We start from the raw sequence: 21,063 nt of genomic DNA, 5'->3' as shown, positions 1-21,063 counted from the left end.
AAAATGTTGTATTTTTTTCTGACTCATTCCTTTCCGCTCTCTCTATTTTTTCGTACTGGGTGATACTCAGTCATGCATTCAGTGCTTAGAATTAAATACAGAGGTGAGCAAACATTAGCATTGTCATGGTTCCTCTCTTTCATTCTTCTGTGAAATGGAAGGTAAAGTCTTGTTTATATCATCTGTACAAACTGATTTGCTTTTTATGCACCTGCTAATTTCAGCACTGTAAATTAAGCCTGGCTGTTTAATGAAGATGTCTTCTGCTATGTGCCTGGTAGTGATGGAAAGGTGAATTTACTGGATTGATTTAAAAGATGAAATAGAATTGCTGTTGAAATTTGGCTTTGATTTTTTTTTTTTTCCAGATGTAATGCAACACACAGCAGTTCACAAGAAGCATAATGGAAAAAGTCCTGTTGCCAAGTAGGTACTAGGATGTAATGTGACCATGTTACATGTCTGAACTTCCATTTCTTAGTGCTTTGAGAGTATGTGTCCTTCTAGATTAAAGCTTGTTTGCGGAGCTTTTGTTTGGTGGGGTGTTCTGGTCTTGTTTTTATTGTCTGGGAGATTGTAACTAACTTAATCTCTATTAGAAAAATAGTTCAGAAGACTCTATTTCTAAATCTTTCTAAATAGGAAAAATACATGCCATAGAGATTGCTACTGCTCATCTTATAAACACAAATCAAAGCATCAGTTCAAATAGTGAAGATGCACAAAATTTAGGACAGAAGAGCTATCCAAATTTTGTGAATCTTCACTGTTTGAATTGATATTTTGATTTGTGTTTACGAGTAGTAACAATCTCTATGGCATGTGTTTTTCCCATGTGCACATACCCCCATGCTTGTACTGAAAATTTTCAGTGCTGTTGATTTGAAGCTTAAGTAACCTCAGAGAGGAGCTTATAGGTGAAGGTAGTCCATTGTTGCCCTTGCTTACTGGCAAATGCATGCACAGCTAGCTTGCTGGTTTGTGTCCATTGTAAGTGGAACCAGTTCCTAACCATATTAAAGTAGTTTACATATGCCTTCAGATCCCTGAAGTACCTAACGTGAATTCACTCATTAATGTATTTTGATTAAAAACTTAAGATATGTTTGCACATAGTTGTGCAATAATTCAATTAAATTAAGGGAAAGAAACGGATACGAAATTTATTGGGATTTACAGTTTGTTCAGTGTTGATTTATCTGTAAAAGGTATTTATCTTGTGGTGAAACTTTACCTGGAATTCCAGTAATTAGAATATAAACATAGCACAGAACAGTGTTGGTTAAGGTCCACAGATCTTTTAACAGACAAAATTCTTGTGAATTTACCACAAGACAAGTTAGTGGTTTGTGTCTGTTTTGGTTTTTAACTCCCCTTCTTTCAGAATATATTTCCTCAAGAAGAAAGCGTCATCTTGACAAAATCTGCGATTACACTGGTGGATATACATACAGCCTACTACAAAGTCATCAGAACGGGATTCAAAATTAGTAGTTTATAGTTATTAATATAGAAACTGTCTTTTTTTTATTCATTGTACAATGAATTATACTAAGGCTGACTGTAGTTTAGGATCTATCTTTTAGGTAGGAAAGAGAGGAACAGACATTTCCACAAAGTCCTGAGAAAGAAACTCCTTTAGTTAACTGTTATTTTCTGTTTATCTAAGAGGGGGAAATGTGTTTACTTCTTGCCTACTAGGGGTCTGTTAGTCCTCTCCTGTTTGGTTTATGTGTCTGTCTCCTTAAAATCTGCCTGTTGTTGATGGGTTGTAAAGAAATGACACTGAATTAAACTTTTCTATTTCAAATATGCATAAAACTGTTTGGAGTCACAAGCAGTTCATCTCAAATAGCATTGGTACACCATGCATCTGTCTACCTCTTGTTTTCATTCAGAATTGCAGCCTTAGTATTGAGAGGTTCAAAAATTTACTTGTAGGAATGAGATCACACATACAAAACAAAAACTTCAGCAATACTACAGTTTCCATGAAATGACTGCACATTTGGCAGTGAAATCATTTACCTCCACTTGGTAGAAGTTTATAAAGTGGCCTTGCTTCCATCTTTGCAGTCAGGGGCTTACATCTGTCTTTTGGGACCTTCTTGGGTTCTTGCCATTTTCTTAATTTTTTTTATATTCTGTTGTGTAGCTTTTAAGTAGTTTGAGCCCTAACTCACAGAGGTATTTGATAAGTAGCTACTGAAACTTCAGCAAGTCTTGTGCTTTCAAGTGAGCTGGATTTTTGCCATCATGGGAACTGAGTAACATTCCATATTGCAGTAACCTTTCTGAAGCCACTTGCCAACAGCCCTGAATTAAAAGGCATTTTCAATTATCACCATAAGTATTTAGATAAGAATTTAAAAGTGTTAACTCCTTTTTTCTTTTTTTCTTTTACATCCAGCCAGCAGTAAGGCATGTTTTTGTATGAGACACAAAAAGGTTATAGATCCCTGTGCCCTGCTGTCTCTGTCAGAACCCTGACTGTTTTTTCAGCAGCTTTTGTTTACCAGTGGTCTCAGACTTAGTTGAGCATTGCTTCTGACCAGCTGCTGTAGAGCAAAGCTTCAGTGGAAATCACTGTGAAGTCCAAAGTAAATTCCAAGTGCAACTCCCCTCTCCTGCACTACTCAAAACTAGCATTCATGAAGGTAAAAATGCAAAGCAAGTTAACTATTTCGAAATTGAAACAAACACAGCTGCAGTATAATCTGTAGTAACTGTGTGCTCCTTTCTTGAATTATCTCATGAAATCTGAAACAGGGATTACAAAGTAATTCTGGTTTTGTCATTAATGTTAAGAAAGAAGATGAATTCAGAATACATTGCTATCTGGAACATTTCCACACATCTGGTATGAAAATAGCAAAGTTTTTATGTGTAGAAGTATCCAATGAAACTCTTCCCTCAATTACTGTTTTCTACAAATTCTGTTGTTCTGAATTCTACAGCAAATTATAGTAGACAAATGAAAAAGGAACTCAAATTATGGTCAGATCATAACTTTAGAGCACAAGAACTGCTGTAATTTACATCTTTCAAATCTCTTGAAAATTCCTAGGGTTTTCTGAAAGCAAAATATCCCAACATGGTGTGAAATATGTATGTTGGTAAGAAAAGCCTGTAGGTTTGTTCATATCAGCATAACTTTTGGGGCTTTTTTTTTTTTTTCAGCAGCACTAGCAGTGCAAAATGTTCTTCACTGGATAGCCTTAACATACAGCACTCGGAGCAGAATGGGGTGATGGACTGGAGAAGGAAAAGCTGTATTGTCCAGCAGCACCCAGAGCACTGTAGTAACCTACTTGACCAGGTGTGTTACTGTTTATTCTTTAAAACCATATTCTGAGACATTTGAGAAGTCTGCCCACTACACATGATGAGATTTAGCTTTTCAAAGATGAAATGTGCTCTTAAAATTGTACAAAATAAGTGTTGAAGTTGCTACTGACTTACCTTGATTATAAAATGCTTCATAATTCCTTACCACTGTCTCAGAGAGCTGAATATTTTGTTTATGAATTTGTAAAATAAAATTTCCCAGCAGAACGTAAGTAATCAGAAAAGTCTAATGTTAATTTCTGATTTAGGCACTTTCCTGTTACTTTAGCATTGTGATCAGAGAGGATTCTGTAACGCTTGGGCAATTTCTAGAAACTAGGAACTGTATTAGTAGCTAAATTGTGTTAATGCTACAGTAGGTACAACAAGTTAAACATTCTTTCTATCTTACCTGCATTATTTAAATAATAATTGAAAAAGTTATTAGATGGATGCATATACACTTTGTCTGAGATTTGTGTCTCTTCAGTGCTCAATCTCATTGTGAATGTAGGTAAGCAGAATAATTATTTATAAATAAAATTATCTGCTAATGAAGCTGGGGGAAGGAAGCTTGCTCACTGCCTATATATGAAAAATCCAGAATATTAGAATTGCTTGATATTTATGTGTTTGAGTATTTTTGAGTATTTCATACTCTTATTTATGTTTGGAATTTGGCTATTGATTGTTATGTGTGGAATAGCAAGTCAAACAAAAATAGTTTCCGTATTTCATAAAGCAGGGTAATGAATTGAGGTTGGCTTCTAAACATGAAATGGTAGGCTCTGCATCAAAGCTTGAAATGCTGCAGGCTTGAAGCAAGAAAAAAGCTAATTACTAAAGCAGAGGAAAAGCTATTTAAAGGAAGACCAGATACAATGATTTGGACAGAGACTATTTCAGAATTTTCATAAATTTTATTTCCTTGCCAAATATGAGTTGTTAATAACAGTTAGTGATAGTATACATAAAAAATTGTGTAGGTCCTATGTTTTTCTTATGTGCTTGTATGCTGTATTCTACAGTTTAGTTTAGCAGCTTAAACCTCCAGTTTAAGGCTATGTACCTGCTTGTCACTACATAGAAGTAATTTGTCACATGTACTTCCTACTCCCAACTATCAAATGATTCCATTTATATCAATAAATTTAGTAGCTTCTTAAGCTTGGTGATAGTTCTTTATAGCAGGTGTGTGATGAAATACATTTGGTTTTATCCTCTGGAGGAAGAACAGTATGCAAACAATAATTTGATTGATATATCTGGCATACTTGCAAGTAGTAATTTGCTGAGTGTTTTGCTGATTCTCATGTAAACACAAGACATGATGCATTATTTTACAGGCTCAGATGCACTGAACAAGTGTTTTTTCTGGTGGTTATAGCACCTATGAGCACACTACTCTTGGAGTTGTAGACCTGTTGGTCTAGAAAAGGTGCTTTCTTGGCTTTGATAAACCACTTCTGTTGTTTGACTGGCGTCTTTGTATTTTCTGTCTAGCACACAGTGGAAAAACGAAGTCTGTCTGCAGTAAGCAAGAAGAAAGGAAAACCACAGCTGGAAAAGTAGGTTTCCAATGTAACCAGTAATCCAGAAATGAAGTGTAATGCATTCACTCTGATGAACAGAGTCTGCAGTCAATTAGGTGCTTTTATTTGCTGTGGTGGCACAAGAGCTGGTGTAGTGTGAAGCTAAACTACATAAAAATCCTTATTTTTTTATTCTGTAAAAAAATAACTTGAAAAATAGAATTGAAGTAAACGTGCTCATTTCTCAAAATATTGCTTGGTATTTAATAAAAAGATGGAGTAGAAGTATGTTCTAAACCAATACTAAATTGCCTTTTTCCCTTTATATTTATTTGAAACTTAAAAGGTGTAAAGCTATCCAGAATATACTGAAAATCAAATGAGGGTTGATAGCAACCTTTGATATTATGAAGTGGGTGGTAACTGGCTGTAGTGTCTTATTGAAGATAATTTGCACATCAGAGGGCTTCAGAACTTCCTGCAGGCTACACAGTTCTGTACTGTGAGAAGTGAAAGCACTTCTACCTTTACCTAATACTCTGCCTACTTCCAAGTTTCCAGATGCTATTATGCTAGACTGGTGTAGGGCTGCGTTACACAAATCAGCTTTCTAAAATGACTTTTGCACCACTTCCTTTTTGGTGTCTTTCCTTATGTAGATCTTCATTCACAGTGTTTAGTAACACTGCTTGCAGATTTAGTTCCTGGTATATTGCACCAGCAGCCTCTATTTAATTGTTCATTATTTAAGCTTGTTTTTGTATCTGTTAAATACACATTTCTGGCCTGGAGTCACTGCCTTTGTTTCCAGTGTCATTCTGTGTTCATTCATGGTTGGATATTTGTGCTCATGCACTTGCAAAAAAGCCATGAAATTATTTACACAGGGAGAAAGCAAAGAAAACTGACTGCAGGTTGACTAGCAGGAGCAATGGAGTTCGAGTTGCACCGTCACAGCACATCCGTACTGGGACAGCAAAAGGTAAGGCGCTTTTTCCAAAGCTGTTAGTAAGAAGCAGAACTTGCAGCTGATTTATTCGAAGCCTTCTGTAAAGGGGAAAGCACAAGTCTGAAAAATGTTATGGTGCAAGTCTGTTGGCAGCATAATTTGTGCTTTCACTTGCTCTATAAACACACTAGACTCAGTCTTCTGTATCGAATTGCTTGGGGTATGTCTCTTCATACATAGATAGCAAAATACTAGTGAAGTCTCAGTATGTTGGCTTATGGGCTGGAGTAATTGCAGAAACAGCTACTGTTGGGCTACTTCCATTTGAAATTTAGCAGTCTGAGTGTGTGCATATGAAGCATCTTGCCATTAGTGTCCTCTTTCCAACCTACTAGTTTCTTCATCTGTTGTGTAATGTAGAAGATAGCTGTATAAAACCTGTGGTGTGAACCACTGATAAACTGTAGTGTTGAAACCAAGTGACCACTTATCTACAACACAGAACTGTGTATGCTGCCCTAGCAGAGTTTTCAGATTAGGGTAATCCTAAATGTGGTGTCTTGGCCAAGACTTGTGTACATCAGTCAATTGTAAGAGAAAATTAAATTTGTGTTCCTTTAGTAAACTGAGTCTCCAAGCTTTATTACAAATTTCTGAAGGACTGTGTTACTCATTGACTTTGCCATCATGATGTTTTCTAAATTCCCAATATCAGTTTCAACCTTGTCTTTCTTCTCATGACAGAAGGTTGAAAAAGAGTTTGCCTTTTTCTACACCACCTAATTGGCTTAAGTGTTGAAAGAACTCTTAAAAGTGCCTTGTATTTCTATTGCTTCCACTTGTGATACAATCTTGCTTAAGCTTTTATTCTTTCTTTTCACTGCTTCTTACCTTGGAGAGTTCCAGCTGGATCCTGTTCTGAATTATGTGTTTTATGGGCAGGTGTTTTTACCCTCTACAAAAAGCATTTGACTAAAACTTCAAGAGTTCACTGTTCACAAACTTAGCAAAACTAGAACAATTTTGGAAAGCTATAGTTAAGTGCCATTAAGCAGAAAACACTCTACGGCAGAGTTCTCCTGCATGCATTTCTGATTGATTACTGTTTCTGTTGTCAAAGCGCACTGAGCTTTTATGAACTGATGATGACTTTAGGAGGTGATGCACTGGTGTGTAAGGGGCAACCTTATCACTCTACAACCACCTCAAAGGAGGGCGTAGCCAGGTGGGGATCAGTTTCTTCTCCCAGGAAACCAGCAACAGGAGGAGAGGACAGACTTAAACTGTACCAGGGGTAGTTTAGGCTAAACATTAGAAAAAAAATTGTCACAGAAAGAACATGGGCTGCCCAGGGAAGGGGTGGAGTCGCCATTCCTGGAGGTGTTTTTAAAGAGACTGGATATGTGGCACTTGATGCCTTGATTTAGTTGATAAGGTGATGTTAGGCATACGTTGGACTTGATGATCTCATAGGTCTTTTCCAACCTTGTTGATTCTCTGATTCTGCAAAGTTAGTAGGGAATGCTTTTCCATAGGACTTCTGTTTGCTTTCTACCCACCACTCTACAGATGTGAAATTGCCTGCTGTTAACTGTTGGCTGGTTTAAAAAGAAGCTGTAACCCTCAGAGGCTGGAAGCCATTAAATCCTGCTCAGAGATGAGCTTTCAACCCACATATAAGCAGCAAAATGTCTTTTGAGATACTTATTGGAGATACAGTCTAAGGGAAAAAATAAGTCTGAACTCTGCCTAGGTTTATATATCCAGACTTGGTTTGAAATACCCTATTTTGAGACTGTAATTCTTAACTGCATCATGTTTTCTTTCATTTTCTCCTCCCTATTTTGAGCTTGTCTGAAGCATTAATTAGTTACAAAGGTAACTTTTAAGACTTGATAGTTTGTGACTAACACTTTAGACTCTGGCTCTTAGTGATCTCAGGTTCACATGGGGGCTCCAGGTTATATTAGATGTTCAAAGTACTTGTTAAAATAATCTAAGCAATTATGGGTTTAATCCAGGAAATTAGTTCAAGAATTGAAACATTAAGGCAACTTTTCAATGAGCCATCTCAACCTGTTACACTTCTAGTAGCAATAAAAAATGAGTTTAAATTATAATTATCATTATAATAAATGCTCTTAATTTTTGTCCTGAAGTTTTGCTAACCAGGGTTTTGCAGGCTGGGGTTTCCAGCTAGTGTCTGTCATAGATTCTGAGAGAGGGTGAATTCTTCTTCCCCTCTGAGGCTGAACTTGAAAGCCAAACCATAGCAGCTACCCACCCTGAAATCTGGTTTCCAGCAAATGAGTGTCCTGTGATCCATTCAGAATTTAGAAAACAATTTACCACTTTTTCAGTTTGCCTCTTTTTCTATGAATAGGGTTTGTTGATAAAGTTTGGTTAAAGCCTGTTCTAGAAGAGTGAGTTGTGAAGTGGTGCATTGTTTTGCCATGTCCTGCTGAGTTAGCTTTCTGCCTGTATCACTGAGGAGCACTGCAGCTCTGCCAACGGAAATGCTGGATTGCTACTGTTCAGAGGAAATCAGTGTTGGAGCACAGCCTGGTATTAACATCACAGCAGTCATTCAGGATTATCATTCTTTTCGCTGCTTTGCATAAATATCAATTTTCTGTATCACCTTCTTTAACACCAAGGATTCACTGATCACAAATCTAGGGATGAGACCAGTCCTGAGTGCTGGGAATGGAAGTGATAGGAATACAAGGGACAGATGCAATTAAGTAGGATCAGACTAAAATCTCAACTAGCTTGAAATGTGAGAAAACCAAAATAACCTCACTTCCATACACTGAGATGAAAAATAAACTGACAACTTGTATTTTTAGATCTGAATTTGGATGCTGGATCTGGTCATGATACGTGTGGAGAAACATCATCTGAAAGTTACAGCTCTCCTTCTAGTCCACGACATGATGGGCGGGAAAGCTTTGATAGTGAAGAAGAAAAAGACAGAGGTTGTATTTGTGGAGAGTGTGCATGAATACCTTTATTCCTAGACTAATCTCTTTGTTGCATTTCTTTTAGTAAGTTTTTCAGTTTGATTAGTTACTTTGTTTTCTGAACTAGGCACAGAATACATTTTTCTTTGTGGATTTTATGATTGGGCGGTTTGAGGGCTTCTAGCACTGTTTAAATACCACTGAATTTTAGGTCTAAACATATGTCATAATGTTTTGGCCTCAGTGATCCAGCTCTCTTGAGAAATTTCTACAGTACAATAATGTGGAAAACTTTGGCATGGAAGGGGCTGGGTTTATATGAAATTATGTGTGGCATGTCCGGGAGCTCTGTCTTTTTGTACTGACAGTTTGCCACTCCTTCCAAATTTAGATAGGCTGTGTTAATATCTTTCTAGACAGATGAAAATTCCTAATTCACTCTGTGTCCTACTCTTTGCATTTGCAGATATACACGAGTCAAAAACACAGTAGCTAGTTGGGCAGGTGGATATAGGCAAGTCATGAAGATGGACCTAGCTTAATTTGGATGAATGAAAAGAATCTGGAAGTTGTCACAGTTTGGGAAGACATAACTATCATTCATGTCATCAAACTGAATAGGTTTTATATGGGTAAACGAGCCCAGGGCATGATTCTCTGTTGCTTGAGATTCATTCTGATTGACAAATGCTTTTGTCCCCACAGATACCGACAGCAATTCTGAGGACTCTGGGAATCAAAATGCAACCAGGTTTACAGGCTACAGTGCTGTCAGTTCATCAAATATGAACAAATCATCTGCTCAGATCTCTTCAGTGAATAATGAAAATGGGAGCCTTTCAGAAGATCCTTTGAATGCAAAGTTCCAGCATATTTCCTTCATGCCTGCCTTACACTGTGTGATGCACAGCGCTGCCCAAAAGCCTGAAGCAGTTGTCCCACCACCCATATCTGCAGATGGTAAAACCATGGGAATGCTGGTTACCACGCCTGTCGCTGTCTCGCCAGTAAGAGAGTCTGCAAATTCCCCTCCGGCAGGAATGGGCCCAGTGACCTCTGGTGAACCTGAGAAACGCCTTGAGCTCATGGCTTCCCCTTTGCCAGTCCCATCCTCTTTCCTTCCACATTCTGTCCAGCCTGGTAGCCCTGCTTTGCATTTGGCAATACATAGGTTGAAAATCCCCTCTCCACAGGGGTCATCAGAAAGTTGCACAGTTAATGGACCACAGCAGCCAACAGGAAACTTAAGTATTGGATCACCAAATACTGCCTTTATCCCAGTCCACAATCCAGGTAGTTTCCCAGGATCCCCAGTTCCTACTACAGATCCCATCACAAAACCTGCATCCCAGGTGGTAGGACTGAATCAAATGGTGCCTCACATTGAGGGAAACCCAGGAGCAATCCCTCAGCCTACCAATCTCAAGGTAGTTCTTCCAGCAGCTGGTCTCTCCACAGCAGCACCGCCACCTCCACCAGCTTCGTACGCTTTGCCAGGCAGCCCTCACGCTACCAGTGTGTTGCCCAACCAGAATACAAACGTGCTGAGCACTGGAGCAACTTCCTCACCACCTCAGTCCGCTGGCCTCGGTGTTGGTCAGGTCCAGTCCACTGTTCCTCCTGCAATCCCGACGCACACGCCAGGCCCTGCCCCCAGCCCGAGCCCTGCTCTGACACACAGCACTGCACAGAGTGACAGCACATCCTACATAAACGCTGTTGGGAATAATAACACTAACGGGACAATGTTACCTCCGCAGCAGTTGGGATCTGGCCCTTGCGGATCTTGCGGACGTAGGTGTAGCTGTGGGACCAATGGCAGCCTTCAGATTAATAGCTATTTTTATCATAACCCACTTCATGGACAAGTCTACAGAGTTCCATCTTTCTTCACTCTGCCATCACTTTGCAATGGCAGCTACCTCAATCAAGCACATCAAAGCAATGGAACACAACTTCCGTTCTTCCTGCCTCAGTCTCCGTATGCAAACGGGCTTATGCATGACCCAGTGATGGGGAGCCAAGCCAACTATGGTATGCAGCAGATGGCAGGATTTGGGAGGTTCTATCCTGTATATCCAGCACCTAACGTAGTTGCCAACACAAATGGGTCGGGACCCAAGAAGAATGGGAACGTTTCATGTTACAATTGTGGTGTAAGTGGACACTATGCGCAGGACTGTAAGCAGTCATCCATGGAGGCCAGTCAACAAGGTAATCATGATAACTCCCAGCGGACTTGCTTTTGAGTTTAGCAGTTTCTCTTTACCTTTCTGAATGTGCTGTTTCTGGTCTTGCAGAAAGGTGTGCGTGCGTGTGTATGTTTCGTGTAAATGGTTGTGCACTAGTGACCTGCTCTAAAACTGCAAAGTATCCTATCTCTGCCTGAAAATCTTGTAGAACAGTGCGAGGGAACGGGGTTCACAGCTGAAGTTGAAAATGGGTTCAGAGCTGGAAAGTCAAATGATACCAGTCCTAAATTGTCATTCTTTTCTCGCTGGTTTGGTTTTGGCATTATGTTGAGACTTGCATGTTGTTTCAGTTTTCCCATTCCCATTCAGTGGGGTGCTTTTTGAGAGAATTCACTGGCAAAAAGTGAAAGATACCAATTATTGTCTGTGATATGACCTTGGATTCCTAAAATTTCTGAGAATTGAAAGAAAAACCAATAGACTAGCCATTTGATATTTAACGTTTTCTAGGGCTTACCTTTGCACAATTGGCTGTCCTTGTGTGCCCTGTCATGCAATACATTTAACTTTTCAGACGAGTTGCAAGAAAAAGGCAGAAATTGATTGGAACTAAATATAAAAGGAATAGCTTCCATTTCTCTCTCTGTCCAGAAGAATGGGGAAAATGCAGGGTTTGCATTGAGCACAAGCTATTTTTGATTCCTGCCCTTGTTCCCATTCTGACTTTAGTAGTTTGATTGGACCGGAACAGGAAAGATGAACCTTGATGGGGGACCATCTTTTATTTTCATTTTTCCAGTAAAGCTCAAGTCCTCTATCTACACTCTATATCTTTTTTTTAAAACATACCGTTCTAGCAATAGGATGAAAGGAAATAGGATATAGTCTGAGGACCTACTTTAAAAGGACTGGAGGATGATAGTGCCTTTTGAAGAGCATGTCCATTTTGATACCTTGTAGTGGTTTTGTAATCCATTTTAATTGTGAGCAGTGACTTAGTAGTTCTCTTTCCTGTTTTAGGCACTTACAGACTGAGATACGCACCTCCCCCTCCCCCTTCCAATGATACCTTGGATTCTGCAGACTGAAACAAGTAAACATTGCCTACTTAAACTGAAGCTTGGGAAATTGGGGGAAGGTGTGTGTGGGAGGGGGAGGTTGGTCTTGTGTTTTGGGACATTCCCGGTTTTATATTCTTTTGGAATTTTTTATTGCTTTTGCACCTCTGTTCCGTACAAAAAGAAGAAAGCTGAGTCCCTGGTCTCCTCCTGGTTCTACAAGAGGCTTGCGTAATGCATGTAATTCACACACACAGCCAAACAATCAGACAGAGCATTCGAACCATGCTTTTGCACTGAAGACTTGAGACATGTGCAATGTTTACTGCAGTTAAAAAAAAAATTCCTCTGACCTCTGACATCACTGGTGGAGCAGCCATATGGTGAAAGAAGAAACTTGGTCATGTTCCCCACCACAATCTTCTTCCCTCCCTCCCTGTTCTCCTTATGCTGCTGTTTTCTTTTCTTTCCTTGGTTGTCCATGTGGATTTGTTGGACTTGCATGAGTGTTTAACAGTTCATACAGACCCTGCCCGTACTCTAAATTTAATGCTCATGAATTGAGGGGAGATGTTCAAACATCCTATTAGCAGAGTCCAAAGGAAAACACGATACTGTACGTGTACTATACCTGATGATAATACAGATACGCAGCTCTTGAGAGGCCCAAACAAAAGAAAATCCATAGAGCAGGAAGGGGCTGAAACTGTGTGGACTGGAACAGATTTAGAAAAATGAACGAGCTTAAATTGACAGATTTTTCTTCCCTTGTAGCTTTTTAGCCTGTATGTTCAGCAACAAAGGTGAAAAAATGGTATGAATGTTGTACTCAGTGTGTTTGCATTTGTAATGAAAGTTGACAGCATTTTTTCCTTTTTTAAAGCTATTCTACATCGTGTCAACACAGAATGAACATTACTTGATTGAATATTTTTTTCCTAAACTATTACAGTGTTGCATTGTACTTAGAATGTAAATGTTTTATTTCAGACTCAACAAAAGCTATGGTTTTCTACAAAATAGTCAGGTATTAGTATTAGAACCTGTCTACCAAATAGAAAAGTCACTATTTTATAACAATTTACCACTATGCGTAATTACGGTATAATGTGAAAGACTGAAATGAGTGTTAAGATGGTATTAAACATGTCAGTATCATGAGTAAGTAAGTTTAATGCTGCTGTATTTTTTATTTTATTTTTAAAAGCCAATATATGTACTAAATTGCTTCCAGGTAATATTTGATTTCCTAAAGTGCACTGAGGTTATCTGGAAGACGAGTGTGTTTTTTGACTGCTGCATTCAACACCGATGAACAACTACCACTGTATATCCATAGGGTTTGGCATTCCTCACAGTTCATGGCAGAAATGGTTTTTTTTTCTTAAAATCAGACCCAGTGTCCGGTAGAGGGATGAAATAAAAATCAGTCTTTGGTTCAACCGTCTAATAAATTGCTAAACAGAAAACTTGAAGAAAAAAGAAAAAAAAAAAAGCTTGATTACTACATTTCTTCATAGGTAGCATTTATATTTATAGCACCAGTGTACATTTTGAAACTTTTTTCTTGGGGGAGGGGGGGGAAGGGGAGGGAGGTAGATGAAAGCTTTAATTTAAAAAAAAAAAAAAAAAGTTTAAGTAGTAAATGAAAATTATTTTGATTAAAATTTTTATTTGATCTGGGTATTTTTGGACCACTTGAAATGAATGAACTGCGTTTGAGTTGAAGTGAGGGTGTTAAACCACCAATGGACTTGTATTGTGAATTACCTGCCAGTTGTACTTTATGGAACTTATTTTATGATTTAAAATACTGTACTGTAAATAGGAGGTATGTTACCTTCTCTTTATTTGTATGTTTACCATATACTTTGATATTTGAAATGTACTGGAAAGGTCACTTATATTTCTAGAAGAGATTGGATTTTATGCAACCTTTTTCCTTGAATTAACAGCAATAAAAAAAAAGAAAAAAAGTACCTGTGTGCCTGTACTGTCCTTTATCACTGCAAATGATGAATCACTGCTGCTGGGTATAGGGATGGGATCGTGGAGGGTTTTGGCAAGCTCCCATTTAGGCTGGAATTTGTCACTATTGAGACAAAGCCAAGAGTATTTGACTTAAACTGTGGTCAGTGTTGTATCTGAAGTCAAGATACTGTATCTAGATTTAAACTTCTTTAAGATATAGGGGATGTCCTGGTAGAAATAGGTCATCCTTGTGTGATAGACCCAGGACCTGGACCTCAGCCCTTTCAAAACAGGTAAGCCCATCCTAACCTGATGGCTCCTGCATTTGGGTGAAAATCCAGGTTAAACACATTTTTGTTTTTTCACTGCCATGCAAATAATGTGTGTCCTAAGTGACCAGAAAGTGAGATCTTCTATTGATAAAATAAATGAAAGGGCAACAGGAGTTGCTGGGAGTAGGGGAGAAGCTTAGAAAAATTTGCCTGCTTGCAGGGCAGTTGAAGAGTCTGATAGGAATGTAGTTCTGGATGTGCTCAGGTTGTCAGGTTCTCTTCTCAGGAAGAGAAGGGTACTGAGGACTCATCCCACTCTGCTGTAAAGAGTACTTCTGATTCCTACTACTAAGCTGCAGTTTATCTATGGAGCCAAGGGCCACAGACTGTCTTGGATTTTTATCCCAGATTACTCCCCAGAACAATCTACTTCTGGAGAAACCAGTTCAGAGGATGAGGAGGTGAAAGTTGCCCGGACCCAGCCTTTCTTTTTCAGGACAGTTCCCGTAATGGTGGTGGGGTATTGAACCCAGGAGTCACACAGACACCATCACACAGCTTCCATTGCTACAAGTGCTCTGTGTCCCTTCCCTGGGCTCAAGGGAGTGCAAACACCTGTCCAAGGAGTTCATAAATTGTGCTAATACTCTGAAAATGCCATCTGCTACTTACAGTGCCTTCTTGAGTTGCTGGCATACTCATTTGCCTCTGTGCTGCAAGCAGCCCTGACTTTGACAGATCCTGGCTGGGCTTAATTCAGAAGTGTAAAAATACGTACCCTGTGGCACACCAAAAGCAGAAACACCTCATGCTTCTGGTGCTTGTTTTGCTGGAGAGCTGACTGCACTGACTGCACAGTCCTAGCTGGCTGCACCACTGCTGTCTATATAATCAGGTTTCACTCCAGCTGCAGCTCCAGAGATTCTCTCTCCTGCTGAATGGTTTGGAAGCTGCTGAATGCCTGAAAGATAAGTGAGAAAATCCCATTAATTGGTTGGCCTGAGCAGCTATCCAGGCTGTCCAAGAGTGACTCCTGAGTACACTGCGCCTGGTTTGCAGTGCTGCTCTGGATTGGAACCATTTGGTTCCTAAAGCTGGAAGAAAAAATGAATAATGAGGCAGGCATGGGGAGGATTGGAAGGAAGGAGTACATGGGACTGTGATGATGCACTCTGCTTGCTGTGGCTGAACAGATGGCTTCATTTTCCCAGCTAAGTGACCTGAAAATGGCAGGGATGGCCTAGTGCCTTGGTCTTGGCATAGCTGCTTACTACTACTGGAGAAGTGAAGGAACAGCATCTCTGTGTTGTGCCAAGGCAGAGGTGAAGTAAAAAGGTGGGGGAAGGTACATTGAGAACTGCAGAACTTGGCTGGTGCTGAGCTACTTCAGTTTTAGAGAGGTGGAAGTACTGTCATAGTTTCTTTCAGCTTTGCTTGTGGTGTGAGCCTCTGGAGGTGTGCTGGCCTGGGCTTCCTGAGGCTGCTCTCCTGAAATAAGTTTGCCTAAATTCTGTGTGCAAAAAAAAAAAAGAGCTTTGGGCAGCAGAGCTCCCTGCTCAGGGCTGGTAACTGTGGCTGCTGGAGCCAGGCACAATATACATAAAGGCCACGTGGGCTGCCCTTGTGCTTGGCGCGAAGAAGGGGTGTCCTAAAGGCACAGTCATGAGTTTATACTGTAGCTTAAGTGCTGTCTCAGTTTTGTGGAACTTACAGTCCTGTGCTCCTCACATGAGGGAAGAAGGAGAAGCACATCTCGGAGCATTATGCCAGGGTAGCACATTGCCTCTGCCCTTGGCTGCATTCTTCTACCACTGATCAGTGCAGAGAAGCAGGGTTCTCATTTTGGACCAGCTTTTGAGCTGACAGTAGTGGACAGAGCCAAATTAAACTGTACATTGTGGTAGATTAGAGATCAGAATATATTAACATCTGTATTTGGTCCAGCTGAAAGGCTACCTATGTCTGCAACCTCTCACCAGCACTGATGAGTAGCAGATATTTCAGAAGAAAGCATTTCTAATACAAAAAGGCAAGTGGTAATGTTGCCTAGCAAAATAACGAGTGCCAGGTTCATCCTCACAATAGGTGGCAGCATAACTCCACCAGTGGTATATACAGAAATTCCTGACGTACCACTTAAGGTCATAGAAATCACAGAACTTTCTGAGTTGGAAGGGCCCCCCTCAAGGATCATCAGGTCCAGCTCTTAAGTAATCAAACCCACAACCATGGTGTTATTGGCACCATGCTTTAACAACGGAGGTCATCTCAGATGCTTCAGTTTAACTTGGTTTTTGCATCTTCATGCCGTCTAAGTAAGGTTTGACTTGTGATTTTGTAATGCTCGTTTCTGCTGAGTTTTCTCATGTTTATGTATTTTCTCACATGATGAGTATACTACTTGTTACCTCTCAAAAAAATAAGCATGGTAACTGTGTTACAGCAGATTGAGGGATGTGATTCTCCCCCTCAACTCCTCTGTGGTGAGATCTCAGCTGGAGTACTGTGTCCAGCTCTGGGCCAGCTCCCTAACTTAAGGTGGATGTGGACCTGCTAGAGTGAGTCCAGAGAAGGGCCATGGAAGATGATCAGGAGGCTGGAGCACCTCTTCTATGAGGAAAGGCTGGAAAAGCTGGGGGTGTTCAGCCTGGAGAAAAGCAGGCTCTGGGGAGAGCCTTATTGTGGCCTCTGATAGTTACAGGGTGCCTACCAGGAAGGTGGTTTTAAACTAAGAAGGATGATTCAGATTAGATATTAGGAAGAAATTCTTTGTGGGTGGTAAAGCACTGGCATGGGATGCCCAGAGAGGAGGTAGATGCCCCATCCCAGGAAACAGTCAAAGTCAGGTTGGGTGGGGCTCTGAGCAACCTGGTCTAGTGGTCCCTACTCATTGCAGGGAGGTTGGACTAGATGACCTGTAAAGGTCCCTGCCAACCCAAACCAGAGCTAAAATAGCCCAGGTGTCATAACAAATATTGGTGACCCAGGGAATTGCATCCAGATGTGAAAGCTGTGTCTTAAGAACTATTGAGGATTAAAATGCAACTTGCATTTTAACTTGCATTCATACAATGAGAATTGCTTTCTGAGCACCAAGAAGCTTTATTTTTTTTTCTTTTTTTTTCTGGGAGTAATTCCTGAGGCAGTCTGGTTATCTTTGAGGATAATGTCTCTTACTTATCTCTCTCTACTTAGCCTGAAGGTCCATGGATCAGACATTTATCTGGAATATCTCATGTTCGGGAACATTTTGTCCAAGAGACAGAACATAATAAAACTATTATTTTTAATATTGATATGTGTTCCCTGGCTGGCATACAGGGTCACTGTTGTATGAGTGAGTCAATAACACAAGGCACAAAAGCACAGGCTGAAAAACAGTGCTGAACTTGGTAAAAGAAAAGCTGTATCTTAACCACTTGCATTCATCTTAGAACTTCTCTCTGATCTAAAATGTCCATTTTTTATTGACTTTTAAAGTATGCCTTTTTCCTGAGGCAGAGGATTTTGAAGATGGATACAAAGATAAGAATTAACTCCTACCAATGCTCATTGGTGTGACAATGGGGATTGTTGCATTAAAAATTTACTTGCCAATTAGCTTTGGTATTAAAATACTGCTTAGGAACTTCTTAGAAAAAAATTATGTGATACATAATAAATTATAGTTTATATAATAAAATGTTACATTAAAATAGTCTTATGTCATTTGTAGTTTGTTGCCATTTCAACATCTTCAGATTTTTTTCTTGTTTTGACCAAAACTAAGGTTTGAATCCAATGGAAATGTCTAGGCTGAGTAAATATAATGTGTTAAAGTAATTGTGATGCTACCAGAATGCTCCCTTCCTTTCTTTAAATGTTTTTTTACAGGATATGTACAGCACAAGAGCAGACAGCTTAGCAGTTGCAAGACTTCTGGATGAAAACATCACAGGACTTATTTTAATTGCTCCTTTAAGTTCCTGCTCTGAGGTACACCTTGACAGGGACTCGTGGGTATTTCAAACCAGGCATGTAAATCCCGGCCTCTGTTGGCATACAAAATAAAGATCACAGATGAGAAGAGCAGTAACATGAGGAGAAGAGGGCAGGGGAAAGCAACAGCAGCACCAAAAAAAAACTAGGAGTAGGCATTGGGGTGAGACAATTTCCACACATCACTTGATTTCTTACCGCAGCTCAGATCAATTTCATAGCACTGAACTTCAAAGAGCAACTGCATCAGTTTGGTACAAAACCAGCTGAATTCCGCATGTCACCGCAGTGCAGCTGACCAGATCAGACACATAAGAGAGGAGATGAGCCCCTCCAGCAGTCTGCATAGGGCTGAGTTACATGGACATGAGACAGACCAGGACAATACATGCAAAACCTTTACAGTGTTCATGTAATTGTTATGGCTACACAGAGCTAGCTAAGATACTCTTCTGGGTGTTGTCAACCTCTGATGTTTTTTTCCATTTCTCATTTATGTGTGTGCTGGGGTATTTTTTTCATCTCACTTTTGCCCTGATTAGCTTTTCTAAGTCTCTTTCCTGTGTGTGCTAAAACCATGCTCATGATGAAGGTGACAGGGACTGTAATGTTACGGTTCATGGCTTAGACATTGTTATGAAGGATGTAGAGGGCCATTTGAATTGCTTTAGTCTGTGATAGGGGAACTCCCAAATGATAGTACAACTTGCTAATTCAAAATACAATAACCAGCATGAGAGGGTAGCTAGCAGAGTCCAAGCCTGTGCCAGTACCTGCCATTGCAAAGGCAGCTAAATGGGAGCTGGGGCTTTGCGCTGCTCACTGAAAACACGTTTTTCTTCCTTTCTGAGGAAGGATATCTCATTTTTAGCATGTTCTTAGTTGGAGGAGGCAAAGAACAGGATGTTAATTCAGAGTTAGACAGGAAAGTAAATGTGCTTGGATACTCTACAACTAAAGCTTGATTCCCAAAGGCTGTTATGCCTCCAGCACCACTGGGGAGAGCAGCTGCCCTGAGGTGACAAAGCTGTTACTTTGTCCAAGCCAGAGATGTCTAGCCAGCTTGCTGGAGACTGACAACAGCACTTTCCTAAGTTTTGTTCATGATTGTGGAAGGGAATACTATAATGCTTTTATTGCTATCTGTTGCCAGCAGGTTCCTAATGCTGATGACTGCATGGGACAGCTGGTGGGAAGGTGCTGTGTTTCACTGCCCAGTGCAGACCTGTCAGGAGCAGGGTACTCGTGCCCTCATCAGCACTCTGCCTTGGGGCTCAGGATGCAGGGACCGCTGCCCAAAACCTGGCACAGGAGCTTGAAGGAAGAGAATGCTGATGTTCAATTTCTGAAACTTTTTCAAGCACCTCTGTGAGCTGTGTTTTCATTTGCACCAGCAGCCCCATCAGCAAAGACAACAGAAGCAGGAGGTGTTTAGTTTACTTCAGCAGGGACCATCCTGTGGCTTGCAGGTTAAATCTCAACCTGCATTTAGCTGGTGATCTGCCCTCACCTCCCTGCTCTTTCCAGAGCACCTGGGACCCATCGGGCAGGGGGATGCCACCTCCTGGCCAGTGGCAGGTGACACGCACAGCACTTCAGAGCAGGTTTTGATTTGCACGTGGGTGGGGGTGAGCATCCTGCTGCTCATGCTGGCAGAAAAGTGGATGCTGTGATCAGGAGCCATGGGAGGACCACGACTGCTTTCTGGTGGTCTGAGCTGCAGAAGTTCATTTACAAACTTCAATTGATTCTGCTTTTTGATCTATTTTAAAAGCACCTAGCCAGTGGCCTTGTTGCAAGCAAGTTCAGCCTGGGTTGGGATGCAGTAGGTCAAGCTAGCCTGACATTTCCAGTGGCGTGTATAGCCAGAATGTGGTCTCCTAGAATGTTTAACCATTTATTTGGGCCCTTACTTTTTTAATTTCAAAAAAATGCCTTCTTGATTATAACCCTAAAGTTTCATCTTTCAGTGCACATCTTTAACCAGTTTTAGACAAGTTCCATATTCAAAAGACTGCAGTGCTTCAGGCTTTCTCAGTCAGAGGGAAGGCAATGGGAGCCCTCTCCCCCTTCCCACTGGGCGTTGTCACTCACCCTGTATTTTTCAACCTTTTTTTGTTTGGAAATGTATCTAGTTTCCTTCTGAACTTTTTAAAGCTCCTTTCTTCAATGACAGACATGTAACACATTCCATATGCTCTCTTCCCTTTGGTCCGTGAGCTCTTCCCGTCTGTCTCTGATGGAGGGACATGCCAGGCTCCTCCTGTTGCCACTTAAAAGCTGGGAAGCGCCCTCGGTTCTTTAATAAAATTAAACAAAATTAATTTTGCTTCAAACACGCTCTCTCTTGAGCCACACACGGCCTCGCTTTGCTCTGCTTAGGTGTTTGCATATTGTGCCGTATTGTTCCATCCATGCCAGGATATTATTTTTACAGCTGGCCGTGCCTTTGATACAGGGAAACGTGAGAGTTTAAAGGCGGCAGAGGGAGGGATGGATGGCGGGGGAGCCACCACAGCTGCCTGCGCCGTCCCCGAGTGGGAGCTGCGCCGCACCGACCGCTGCGCAGAGCAGAGCACCAGCGGGGTGGCTGCTTGGCAAAGCATGAGGGGAAAATGAGCCAAAGCTGATGCAAAATGAGCAGCTGGGCCTTGGGAGCACTAATGGGCCTTAATGAGCCTGCCCAGCCTCCCCTGGGCCCAGCAGCCCCGGTTCAGCTCAGCCAGGGGCTTTGGTGATGTCCGTGTGCCCCATCCCAGTTAAGTGCTGGCCAGGTCTTCTCAGGTGGGTCTCAGGCCCATGTTTTGGATGTTTCCTTCTT

At 40.8% G+C, this 21,063-nt stretch overlaps 1 protein-coding gene across 2 annotated transcripts in view; it reads left to right on the top strand.

Annotated features, from left to right (window-relative positions):
- The window catches only part of ZCCHC2 (zinc finger CCHC-type containing 2), a 43,644-nt gene extending 29,644 nt beyond the window's left edge, over positions 1-14,000 (top strand). Inside the window, exons 8-14 of one of the 2 annotated variants that reach the window (XM_015617997.3) lie at positions 369-426; positions 3,181-3,319; positions 4,831-4,895; positions 5,747-5,841; positions 8,658-8,786; positions 9,477-10,985; positions 11,984-14,000. In XM_015617997.3, the coding sequence (XP_015473483.1) occupies positions 369-426; positions 3,181-3,319; positions 4,831-4,895; positions 5,747-5,841; positions 8,658-8,786; positions 9,477-10,985; positions 11,984-12,051 (2,063 nt within the window). In that variant the 3' untranslated portion in view covers positions 12,052-14,000. The remainder of the gene's footprint in view (positions 1-368; positions 427-3,180; positions 3,320-4,830; positions 4,896-5,746; positions 5,842-8,657; positions 8,787-9,476; positions 10,986-11,983) is intronic. The other variant, XM_015617998.3, reaches the window with a different exon arrangement.
- Positions 14,001-21,063: the final 7,063 nt, after the last annotated feature.

The sequence above is a fragment of the Parus major genome, chromosome 2 (genome assembly GCF_001522545.3).
Source record: "Parus major isolate Abel chromosome 2, Parus_major1.1, whole genome shotgun sequence".
Classification (NCBI taxonomy): Eukaryota; Metazoa; Chordata; class Aves; order Passeriformes; family Paridae; genus Parus; species Parus major.
This window is presented reverse-complemented; position numbering and strand designations above follow the sequence as displayed.